Source organism: Lobosporangium transversale (assembly GCF_002105155.1).
Source record: "Lobosporangium transversale strain NRRL 3116 chromosome Unknown BCR41scaffold_2, whole genome shotgun sequence".
NCBI lineage: Eukaryota > Fungi > Mortierellomycota > Mortierellomycetes > Mortierellales > Mortierellaceae > Lobosporangium > Lobosporangium transversale.
The window spans coordinates 969102-981708 of record NW_019028980.1 but is presented as its reverse complement, the minus strand read 5'-3'; the positions used below and the strand labels follow the sequence as shown (position 1 = coordinate 981708).

General features: G+C 40.1%; 2 protein-coding genes across 2 annotated transcripts; one reads left to right on the top strand and one right to left on the bottom strand.

Annotated features, from left to right (window-relative positions):
• Positions 1-26: 26 nt before the first annotated feature.
• Positions 27-2896, top strand: BCR41DRAFT_345153 (WD40-repeat-containing domain protein). Its single transcript, XM_022022655.1, has 8 exons — positions 27-201; positions 368-494; positions 727-894; positions 1081-1332; positions 1412-1568; positions 1694-1936; positions 2073-2193; positions 2303-2896. Exons 1-8 carry the CDS (start codon positions 96-98, stop codon positions 2833-2835), a joined length of 1707 nt encoding a protein of 568 aa, XP_021886033.1. The 5' UTR covers positions 27-95; the 3' UTR covers positions 2836-2896.
• Positions 2897-7036: 4140 nt separating this feature from the next.
• Positions 7037-10219, bottom strand: BCR41DRAFT_345151 (hypothetical protein). The gene has a single exon (XM_022022654.1). The coding sequence runs from the start codon at positions 10008-10010 to the stop codon at positions 7077-7079; it is 2934 nt and encodes a 977-aa protein (XP_021886032.1). The 5' UTR covers positions 10011-10219; the 3' UTR covers positions 7037-7076.
• Positions 10220-12607: the final 2388 nt, after the last annotated feature.

Here is a 12607-nt window from a genome sequence, read left to right as displayed (position 1 = left end):
TTTACCGTACCTCTTAAACTCTGTTCTTTTTTTTTTTTGTCTCAACATCCTAAATACAAACACATTTCATCTCAAACAAGTGAAGCAAAAACAAGATGACAATGGCACATCAGTCCACGCAGCAGTGGGAGGCTGAAATCCTTGGTCAATTTGCCATCCGTGACAAACATGAGAAGGCATTCACCAACATGGTCGAATCCTGTAAGCAGATACTCATAATCTCAGTATAAACTTTTATTCTGTTGAAAAAAGATAAAAGAATAGGCTCCACAAATGATAAAAAACTCTGCTTTTCCATTAATAACCGTATGCCCTATTTTTTTTTTTTTTTTTTTTGGGTTGTCTGCGCCTCATAACCACTCCATAGACAACGAGCTTGTGCAGAAACTGACTTTCTTTGTTGAGCAGAACAAACATTTAGAGACTTCTGCGCAAAGCTCTAAAGAACAACATGATAAAATGGCTCGCCAAGTCACTGTTCTACGAGAACAAGGGTAAAGTTGATTATAAATTCTTGGACATTTTGAAACCCTTCCTTCCGTTCAATCCCTACTTTTCTCCTTATCTCATTTTGGAGGTATTTGTGTAGTAAAAAAGTTGAACAGTTAATTTTTGGTTACCTTTCTTCCTTCCTTCCTTCCTTTTTTTTTTTTTTTTTTTGAAAATAAGGGATGAAGTTATCCTAATGCATTTTATCCTTTTCTGTTTAAAAAATGTAACATACAGGAGTCCGATAAATCAGAAGCGATGCGCGGAGCTTGAGGCGCAAGTGGCGAGCTTAAAAGACGAACGAGCTGAGCTTTACAAAACCCAGGGAACGAACGCCCAGCGACTGGTTGATCTAAATGATATTTTGCGGAACAAGGATACAACACTTACGCAAAATAAAGAAGAGTAATGTAGATCGTTTCTTGTTATATGATGTACTTCACAATGGCATTTTTGACCACAAGCGGCCGCAGAACAAAAGGTCAAATTGTGTAGTGCCTACTTGATGTAGTAGAAGTATAATTTCATTTTCGGGCTTAACTAATAAGATTAAATTCTTGACTTGATATACTATGATCTACAATTCCATAGAATCCGACGGTTGACGGAATCGAACCATATCTTGGCACACAAAAATCAGGAACTGCTGGACCTAGTAAATGAAAAGAACGTTACGATTCAAGTGATTCAGGATGAACTCACGACCTTACAGTTGGAAATGGGCAAGTTGGATGAACGACAACGCGATCTTGAGCGAGAGAATGCACAGTTATTGCAGCGCTGGCTCAAAATGAAGAACGAGGAAGCTGATAGAATGAATGCACAAAATATGTTTGTGGAAAAGTAAGATGTGTACTCAGTAGCATGATTATGTAAGAACTGTCATAATAGAGCAGTCATTGACTTTTTTTATCCACCTTAGTGAAAAGCAAGAGGCTGCATCTCTTTCACCACCAGTACAATCTCCTCCGAGCACGCGTTCACTACGAAGCATGGGGCCTGACTCACCCACACAATCCAACTGGAGAGGGCAATCTTCCATTTTTTCGAGTATACCCCAAATTTCATCAAGAAAGATTGTAAGTTTAACCTTATTTTCACTTTTAGTGTTCCGTATTGTGGCTCTAAAAAAAAAAAAAAAAAAAAAAAAAACTGTTGATTAATCCTCAATCAATATTTAACTTTTTTTTATTCTTCGCTGCAGACAAGCCATGATTCGGAAGTTAATACTATCTCCATGTCCACGAGTGGAAGCGTTTTTGCAACAGGTTCCAACGATAAAAAGATCAAGATTTGGGATGTGAAGACGGGTGCACTTAAGTCGACCTTAACAGGCTGTCTCCAGGCAGTGATGTGTGTATCTTTCAATGCAACGGATGATTTACTTCTAGGTGCATCTAATGATAATGCTGCACGACTGTGGCATCTTGGCACAGGCCGACCAAGGGTATATATACTTTTTTTTTTTTTTTTTTTTTTTTTTTTTAATTTTCTTTAGTGGCGCGCAACAGTCGTTGGTCATGCTTCAGTTTACCAAGGTTATTTTTTTTGTTTTTTGTTTTTGTTTTATAACAATCATGTAGCATACGTTGACTGGCCATATCGGCAAAGTTTTTTCTGCTCGGTTCAATCCAGACTCGAGTAAAGTTGTGTCAGGAAGTCACGACAGGACCATCAAAGTTTGGGACCTTCAAAAAGGATACTGTAAGTCCGACTAAATCGCGGAGATCATGGCGGCCATATTGTATTTATATGTATATATTTTCGCCCTTGATATCGGTGCTTCTTCTCACTTTTAATTCGTATATATTAGGCATACGTACAATGTTCACATTTGCAAGTGTAAACGATGTTTGCCTACTAGATTTTGATGGAGCAACAATTGCTAGTGGTCATTTGGACAACAACTTACGTGTTTGGGACTCACGGTCCGGAAACTGCGTGAAAGAGGTAACAGGCATTCATTTGGGCCAAATCACATCAGTCTGCCCTTCATCAGACGGTACACAAATTTTGACCAATTCACGAGATAATACGCTCAGGATTTTGGATGTAAGAACATATGAAACGTTGTCAGTATTGCATGCGGATGGCTACAAGACCGGAACAAATTGGTCCAAAGCCTGCTTCAGCCCTGATGGTCAATACGTGGTCTCAGGATCTGCTGATGGAACCATCTTCTATTGGTCGACGCGTGACGGTTTAGTGGAGAAGACGGCCAAGGATCAAACGGGGCCTATTGTTGGTGTCTCATGGGTCAACAGCACGGTAGTGAGTGCAGAGAAGGATAAGACGGTGGTCATCTGGGGAACGACAGCTCGCCGTCCAACTGTCTATGAAAAATAATCTAGCATGTAAAAACCAAGATTGGAAGTGTTTTATAATGGCAATAAATTATAACTAAATCCGTAATGACAAATTTGCCTAATAAAGTCTTTTTTTTTTTTTTTTTTTTTTTTTTGGCCTTTCTCATCAATTCATTAGGCCATTTCCACTATCTTTGCTAGAGATATACTGATGCCGGGACCCTGGCGCAGCTAGTAATGTAGCCTAGCTCTCGCTTATATTTGATTCCTGCTAATAATTGCTTCTCCTCGATTACTCAATAAAGGCACCTTTGCTGCTCAACCCCTTCATCCCTACCACTTCACCTTGCTCTCCCATCTGTCTCACTCAACACCATCATCCCAATTGGTCAAATGTCCCTTGGAGCGAGATAGTTTTTGACACCTTCCACCACTCTTTGACAGATATCCTCCCAAGTACTAATAATGGCACGCTACAAGTTCAAATCCATTTTCTATGCTCCACAATGGGCACAATTTGGTCTTGAGGGAGATGAGCATCATATAGTCATCCCGGGGTAGTTGAATATCACTTAAATACTAACAAAAAGGTTTCTTTATTTCACATCTTTCTACTTTGATAGGAATCTTGACGTCGCGATTGAACAACATCCACCACGTTCTAACAAATTGACTAGGATTACGTCAAAGGAATGGAGCAAGACGATTAACAAGGTGTAAGTGTGCCACATTATTTTTATTTTTTTTTTTTTTAAAAAAAAAAAAAAAAAAAAAAAAAAAAAAAGATGAAATAGACACCTACACAAACAGTCAACAGGATATTCAACCCTCAACAACTTGAGCATATGCATTACTTCATACTCCAAGCCCATTACATAAATCTCCATTCGTCCCATCTATAGGCTGTAATGTTATTGAATTATTAGTATTGATGCTACTTGTAAAAAAAAAAAAAAAAAAAAAAAAAAACAGGGACAAGCAAATCGAAACACCTTTGGTTTTGCATTCCATTGATAACACGGAGATCCAGTGCCGGCTTCATCATGAAGAACAGCTTCCGCCGATATAGAATGCTATTGACCTCCACCATTATAAATGGGAGACCTTTGTAAAAGTTGAATAAAAAAAAAAAAAAAAAGTAGCAATTTTTTTAATACAACGTTCGAAATATCGTATGACTTTGTACAGTCACTGTGCTATCGACAGAGCTAACTATTCACTTTGCTCATTCGCCAGTGGTTTACCTGGACGAAGAGTTGTTCCCCAAGTTCAACCCTTGGGGCTCATGAACAAGATGTTCTCAGAGGGAAAATGAATTTAACGATCTTTTAGGAATTCATAAAGTCTTGAACGCATTGGAGGCCAAATATTTTAAAATCAGCCACCGAATCAATGCAACCATGGACTTTGCTTCCTTGGTTAAGGTGATAAAACTCAGAGGAAAGATGGGGTTTCTTCTGGTGAAATTTTTAACCTGAGTGACTCTTGTCCTTCCTTGGTGATTCTTGCAGAGACAGGCATGTTGGCTAAGAGTTCATGAAATGTTGTTTGATTCACAAGGTCGGGAGAGGTGAAGATTATGATAAACTGCTCCTCCTACTACATAGTGATCTGCAGATAGTCTGACAAACCCACCCATTTTTTTTTCTCCATTTATTTTTCTGAGCTTCCGTTCCTGTCACTTCACACACTGTTCCAACTGCGTCCTTCTATTTCCATTAATACCTTTAGTGGGGTCAACGCCCACGTCGCCGTGTTGAATCGTACCTTATCTCCTGCCCCTCGATCTGGTGTTATTCTGGCTTCCTTTGTAAAGCTCCTAAGACCCGGATATTTTGATATTCGATCCGGTGCCTTAAGTCCAGCTAACACAAAGTCACAATGAGAAGCGTACCTTAGCATTAGGTTCGTCACCAGCCGCAGCAGTATTGCACATAAAATATAAATACATGGTGTATTTGCTGATTGAGATTCAGATGGTCCAACAACAGGTCACTTCACACTCCCAATGGACCACTCTCAATGCTGCTTGGTTAATCGGGCACTGCTCGATTTATGGGGGTTTGTATCACTGCTTGGATTCGCGCCTTGTAATTGCTGAGATAGAGTTCTTACTTATTACCTAAACTCTGCCTATCCTCAACCCAGCCTTTGTCCATTCTCCAGCGCACGCGGTGCTTGGATGACATACTCTTTCTATAGTATAGTTGTCGTTTCTAGCATCTGGCTAAACTGTCTACCAGTGACGTCAACGAATCCAAGGCCAAAACGGTTAAAGTTATAGTAAATATAATCCCACGGAGCTAGGCGACATCTATATCTTTAGAGCAAAGATGTCATATATACTAGCTCTCAGTATAAATATTTTGCGTTCAAAAGCATGTAAAAGAGTAAAGTGAGACAGGAAGTAGTTCTATTTATAAATACTGGGATCATCTAATTGTGTCAGAGATTCTATCTCTGAAAGAATAACATCATTGACAAGGTTGCATTTCGCCCACACTTTCTAGACAATTTTCACATATAATTCTAACGCACACACCTAAATCACTGGCCTCCTAAAGTGGTCCCCAGCCTGTCTGCAGGCAGGAGCAAGCCACATTTGCCTTTCAGCACGGTGTAAGTGCACATGATGAGCCTACCTTAGCATATATATAAATGTATTGGCAAATTTGCCAGGATAAATTGCGTGCTAGAGCCACTTAAAAAATTAGCATGAACTTTATTTTGAAGGACTTGAACATCAGGGATAATCTGCTCAAGCTCGAAGTAGACGAGTACCAGTGTGAAGTGCCCATGAAGACCAGTCACGAAGACTGATACTTAACGGACCTAGGTGTTACCGACGAGATAGGTTCCGACGCCACTGATTATAACGACCTGACGATGGCGATTAGGACGACTTTGAAGAGGCTGAGAGGATTTGCTACATCGCTATCGCTAATATGGATGAGGTTAACTCCGTCGCGGCTGAAGTAACAAGGCACTCTCAAAAGAAGATGAATATCCGCTAGCACCACATGAAAGCGAAGACTTTCAGAGCATGATGACAACCAATGAAGACAGTTTCGCTGTCGATATCGTAGAACTACAAGACAAAATCCAATCGAGCGTGACGCATGCCAACGACTTTAGTGATCGCCCACGGTCCATTTCAAGTCATACAGGGTACTTAAGGTCCATAGAGACGCCTCACTCGAGGAAATGAAACAAATGCGAGAAGCCGCCATTGTTGCGCCTAGTCAGAGCCCAGGGCGTGCATCTGTTCTTCCAATTCAGAAGAAGGATGGAGGGTTACACATTTGCGTGGACTACAGGGCTCTGAATAAAGTCAGCAGGAAGGACACCTATCCTCTCCTTCGTATTGATGTATTGATGATCTTTTGGACCACCTCCCTTGTATTTTTGTGCTCTCTGCCTCGGATGCGCTAAAAGAATACTGGCAAATTCCAATGGACAGGAGAGACCAGAAGAAAAGAGTTTTTGGAATACTAGCGCAGGGACTATACGGATTCGAGGTGATGCCCCTTGGGTTAGTCAACGCGCCAAAAGCCTTTCAACAAGCAAACAAGCAATGGATAACATGTCCCTGTTTTGACTATACATTGGTTTACTTCTGTATAAAATAAATAAATAAAAAAAAAAAAAAAAAAAAAAAAAAAAAAAAAGAATAACGACTTAGACTTTAAAGTCTCTATTTATCGAAAGAGTGAGGCGTTGTTCTGTCGTTGCATGCACATTTTGGTTTACGAAGACGACAAAAGACGTCTTTTGTTCATTATCCGAACCAGCAACCTTTTACTACCCCACTCTTTTCTATCTTCTCTCGTAGTTTTTGTTTCCTTTTCACATGGAAAAGAAAGATGTAGATCGGAGACAACCGTAATTGGGGTTTTTTTTTTTTTTTTTTTTTTTTTTGATTCTCGAACGGGAAATAAAGCGATATTACAGTAAAGGCCACTGTTTTGAGAACGCATCTTTGAATGATCGATGCTGATTGGCTGATTGGCTACCAAGCCAACAACATCAAGTCAAGTAAAACTTAATGTCGCAAAGGTCTGCGACTTTAGTTGGAACTTCTTCTTCCTTCAAACGCATTATGGCTCCCCCACTCAAAAAAAAAAGAGGATAATCACGTAGAATTGATCCCGCTAGCGCAGTTACTATGCAAAATAACCTAAGGACAAGAGAAATTGCCCTTTATTTATATATAATACAAGTGTATTCTGTGTGTGTGTGTGTGTGTTTTTTTTTACTCTATTACTCTCTATGTGAATTCTTTTATTTTTTGAAAAATGAACGAAATATGGAGAATGAGATACATTTGTTCTTCTTCTGGCTATCGTGGTCCCCCTCCCCCTCCGCTTTCTTATCCTTTTTCTTATCCTTCTTCGAGATCTTTTCCTTCTGCTGCTTTTTGCCTTTGTTTGCTTTTTTAGTCGCTTTAGGTCCTTCATTACTACTCTGTAGGTCATCCGTTGTCTGTGCTCGCATCTTACTACTACTGCAGCTGCTATTGCTACTGCTACTGCTACTGTTATTGCTGCTACCATTGTTAACGCTAATGTTGTTGTTGTTGTTGTTATAGAATGTTTGGCTCACTAGACTTGATGGTTGATTTTCTGGTTGTAATGAAGAGATGATTAATGGCTCCTGAGATGGTCGCGAAGCACTGCTTTGACTTCCGGTATAAAATCCTGAACCTGAAGCAGCCACAGTTGCATTTGAAACGCCAGATAGGGAAGTGGGTGTTGGGCCAGTAGACGAGGAAGAAGAAGAAAAAGAAGTGGGTATATGCTGCTGAGGCTGGTATTGATGCGACAAGCCGTATTGGTGAGGAGGAGGAACGCGATCACTGGGATTATCCATGAGTAGGGGTGGCTGGGTTTGAAGCGGGTTTGTTTGGAGTAATCCCGTAGATTGAGGTTCCGATGCTGGCACCAGTATTGATGTTGGCACTGGTGTCGGTGCCGATGCCACTGCCGGCGCCGGTGCGGGGGTTGGCGTCGCTGTTGGCTTTGATACTGATCCTCTATTTGTGGACATACTGATCAAATCCTTCAAGCGGAGAGACTTGGAACGCTTTATTGGTGGTATAGGGATCGGCGATTTAGAGACACTGTTGTTATCGCTGTTACTGGTAATAATGGTGCTGTCATTATGGTTACCATGATCGTTATTATTATCGCTGTTGCTGCTATTGCTTTTGTTGGTTTGAGTGATAGTCAAAGAAAACGGTTGTCGTTTTTTGCTGCCCGTGCCTGACGTGGTGGTAGGAGCAGTGTAGGGACCAGAGCCAAGAGCAGCTAACATAGACGAATCCATTGCCTGATATGTAGAAACAATAGCAGGTGACGTGAGCTTGGTCACGTCCGTAAGGGCTATCGGTGCCGTTTGAGGCGAATATGACGAGGAAGAAAAAGAGATGGGGACAGGTGGAAGAGGTTTCTGAGATAATTGGGTGGCAGTAGTGGTAGGAGCAGCGGAAGCAGCAGCAGAAGCAGCAGTGGTAGTAGCAGTGGTAGCAGTTATGGGTGGCAATGTTATTGACGACGACGAAGGGATTGTGGGGAGAAGCATGTTCATGAACAGTGACAAACGCCTTCTTGTTCGTGAACGACTCCGCTGTGGCGATAGCACTTCTATTATTGGTGTACTTGGATTGAAAGTTGAATCTTTGGCTCCAAAAACTGTTGATGAGCTTCCTTGGCCATCGCCGCCTACGGTTTGTCTGCGAGGATGGTGACGTGACTGATTACTTCGACTTCCACTACCTTCGCTACTACTGCCAGATTGGATGCCTCCAAAGGCTGGTGATACACCTTCACTTGTACTTGCATTTGCACTTGCTTTTACTTCTGCTTTTGCACCAACATTCGTATCTAAGTTTCCAGTGATGGCTGTGGTGAATGAATCTGGTGCTGTAAATGATTGACGTTTCCAGGGCATGATATGAGGAGGGAAGAAGTGATGGTGATGCCCAGTATCAGCCGTGGTGGCAGAAACAGGGTGCTTGGAGAATGTGGAATGGATGCGTGGCGTATGAACTGGGGATGAAAGAGGTAATGGTGATAATGGCATGTCTGTATGGTATCGATTGTCAGTTGATTTGATAATAACGCCACTGCTACTGCAGCTACGATTGCGATTACGGCTATGACTAAGGTTGTGGCTATGGCTATGGCTAAGGCTATGACTATGGCTACGGGTACGGTTACGGCTATAGCCATGGCTAAGGCTATAGCTATGGCTACCGATACCGCTACCACTGATGTCCCTGTGATTATTGCTATCGTTATTATCACTGTCGTCCTTGTCGATCGCATCAACCACATTAAGGGCGCTTTCATCATTTTCATGTGCAATTGCAGGCGAATGGGATGGAAGGAGCTTTAGAGCATCCTGGACCATTGAATCATCGTAGCCAAATGTAAATCGAGTTCTATGGCTTGGGGAAGCTGTGGATGGATTATTGTTGTTGTTGTTGTAAGCTGGAGAAGGCAAGGTAGCTGTTTCTTCAGACGATAATGGCGCCGACTCTTGCTGCTCATGTTGGCTATTTCGGACGGTTGAGGGCATTGGGAGGGGGTATATGCCGAATGTGCCGCTTTCTAGAGGACTAGGAGTGGAAAGTGGGCTGTCGGCCGATAATGCTAAAGAAGTATTTTGTAGATTGGTTTCCACATGTTGTTTTTGTTGTTGTTGTTGTTGTTGTTGTTGTTGTTGTTGCCGCTGCTGCTGCTGCTGCTGCGGTCGAGGTGCGCGTGAAGACAATGAATCAGAGTTAAGTGGATGAAGGTCAAAGGGATGTTGAGAAGGGAGTTGATCATTAGGAGACTCAGGTGATAATGGCAGTGGCGATTGTATTAAAGTCTCGAATAAAGGTGTTAATGGTGAAGACGGTGAAGTGAGTGTGAATGTTGAATCTGAAGACCCAGATCCGGAGGTTGATCCAGAGACTGATCCTGGGCCTCCAAATGTGGCAGAAATACGCTTTTTCCGTCTATAAGGACGTTCATTTGTAGGCGGCGAGGATGGATGGGCGAGGTCATCTGCAGAATGAATGTCTGAGTGGTATTGACGTTGTTGATGATGGGTATGGTAGGGAGCATAATCATGAACTTGATTAGGAGAGCCAGTTGAACTGGTCTCGATAGTGGTAATGGCTCTTCTGCGCGATGTAGTAGATGTGGCTGTGGGTTTGTTTTCAGACATTATAAAGAGAAAGTGAGCGAAGGAATAAAAGAATGACAACGACAGCCGAAAAGGTTACGCTTTAAACAAACACAAAAAAGAAGGTAGATTGAAGAGGAAAGAGCAAATTAAGATCATGAAAAAGAGTGAATATACAAAAAATGACAAGTAACTTATTTACAATGGTGAGGCAAAAGATGAAAAAAAAGAAATTAAATACAAGAATGGAAGAAATGAAAGAACAAAAAAAAAAAAAAAAAAAAACCCTCCTTCTAGGAAATTGAAAAGGGGAAAAAGAAGGAAAAAAGAAAAGAAGAGGTCATGACAACATGGTAACGAGTTATTAACGGTTCAATTTAAACACTTTTATATCTTGGTTTATGCAAAAAAAAAAAAAAAAAAAAAAAAAAAGAAAAAAAAAAAAACAAATAAATAAATAAAATAAAATAAAATAAAATATAATAAAAAGATAAAATATAGTAGAATATGGTAAAATAAAGATGTTCGATCGTGAATTGGAGGAAAGAGGATCGAGCATGTTTACCTTGCTGGTCAATAGAAATGCAGGGATGAATAAAATTAGGGAGGAGGATGAGGGGGATAAAAAAGCGCAGGCGTGTTGTATGTGCATGTGTGTAGGCCTGTTTGTGGTGGCGATGATGCATTATGTTTCTACTCACCTTTTTTTTCTTTCCTCGGGACACATGTCCATTCTTTTCTTTGTACACATTTACACATTTGTTTTTCGCTCGATCAACCTCTCCTCCCTCCCCCCATTCCTTTGCCGTCATGAGTAAGGTAAGACTAAAAGCAAGCAGAAGGACACAACTGTTGTAATATTTATTTTGTGTCCCCATAGTTCATAAATATATATAACAAATATAAAGGTGTGTGATCCTGCTCAATTATGGGCCTGGAGCGAACAACTCAAGTTATCCTTCCTTGGCCACTGGATTCATCTACCGATAATTACAAAGAATAAAAATTTCTATCTTGTGGCATATTATATAACATGGAGAAGGAAAAGGTAAAAAAAGAAAGGCGGAACAAATGAATGCTCACATGTTTCCTTTGCTTTTTTTTTTTTTTTCTTTTCAAAAAAAAAAAAAAGCCAAGCACATGCACTGATGTTTGTTACGTCTAGTATACACAATCATTGTCCTTTTCTACATAACTAAAAAAAAAAAAAGGTCGACGTTAGAAAGCTAAACATCATTTTTTTGCAAGAAAGAAGAAAAAAGAAACTAAAAAAGAGTGTAATGCATGCACCCACGCGTAAAAAAAAAAAAAAAAAAAAAAAGAATAAGATCCTAGCGTGAAGATGCATTGGAAGTGGGTTCCCATGCAACGCCAAAGATTCTCTTCTGGGAGATAATGACATTGCGCACGGTATATTTTAATTGTTTGGGGGGAGAAATAAAAAGAGTTGTGCAATTTGGTCTCATTGTGTCCCTCACTTGCAATTGGATGCATACATACTACATATAGCCATTACAATAAAAAAAATTAAATAAATAAAGTGGAAATAATAAAAATAATAATGAAAACCAAAGTCCGGGGTTGAGTTTTCAAAAATGGTCTGCGGCATGCTAGCTAGACCAAGATTGCATCGGAAGGATCGTTTTAAACCATGAGGGAATGAATATTAAACATGGAGCATAATGGTCTAAGAAAGAAAGAAAAAAAAAAAAAAAAAAAAAGCGCCGCGTTTTTTCTGGGTTGACATAGCATCAAGATTTAAGAAAAAGTCGCAGCAGAAAAGGTGCTTTGAAGGCTGAAGTTTTTTTTTTTTTTTTTATCGGCACGAGAAGAGAACATATTAGCTTACCTAAAACATAATAAATTAAATAAATTTTTCTTTTTCAAAAAAAAAAAAAAAAAAAAAAAAAAAAAAGCATTAATTGGAATGTTTTTTATAAACATTATAAAGTCCCTTAATTAGGCGTTAAAGCGATAAATGTACCATAAATGAATGAAAAGGTGCGCATCAGAATAAAACACATGTATCAACTTTGTGATCGGCACTCAGTAACACATTTCAATTGAGTTTGGTTTTTTTTTTTTTTTTTCCTTTTTGAAGCAAACTTTGGGGTAGCAACGTGAAGATGCCAATCTCATTGTGGAATTCCGAGGAAAGGATGAAATGAGCAGAGAGAGAGAGTGAGAGTGAGGGGAGAGAAGGAAAGGTTTCAGGAATGAATATGAATGTAGGCTGCAGGAGGAGGAGGCAACGAAAAGGAAAGCTTCTGAGAGAATTTTCCTGGCAGGAACAGTAAGAGCTGTCATGTTTGCGCCGCAGCGGGTTGTGACAGTTTTAGAGGAGCCCTCGATCGATTGTTTGGAATACTGAAAAAGGTCTAGAATAAAATGATTGCATTTGCCACCATTTTTTCCCATATTTTATTTTTTTTTGCCAAGATTACAAAAAACTGCTGTGGACTGCTGTGGGCCACTAATTGTGGCAGTGTTGTGCGTCGCAGTAGAGTTAGTACTCCTGTCTTAATTATTTGGATTGCCTGCTGTCTGTATATGGATCATATATATTTATATGTATTTGTAATACTTATAAAGTATTGTTGCTATTTTTCATTAATGATAGAATTTATTGGAAATATTCA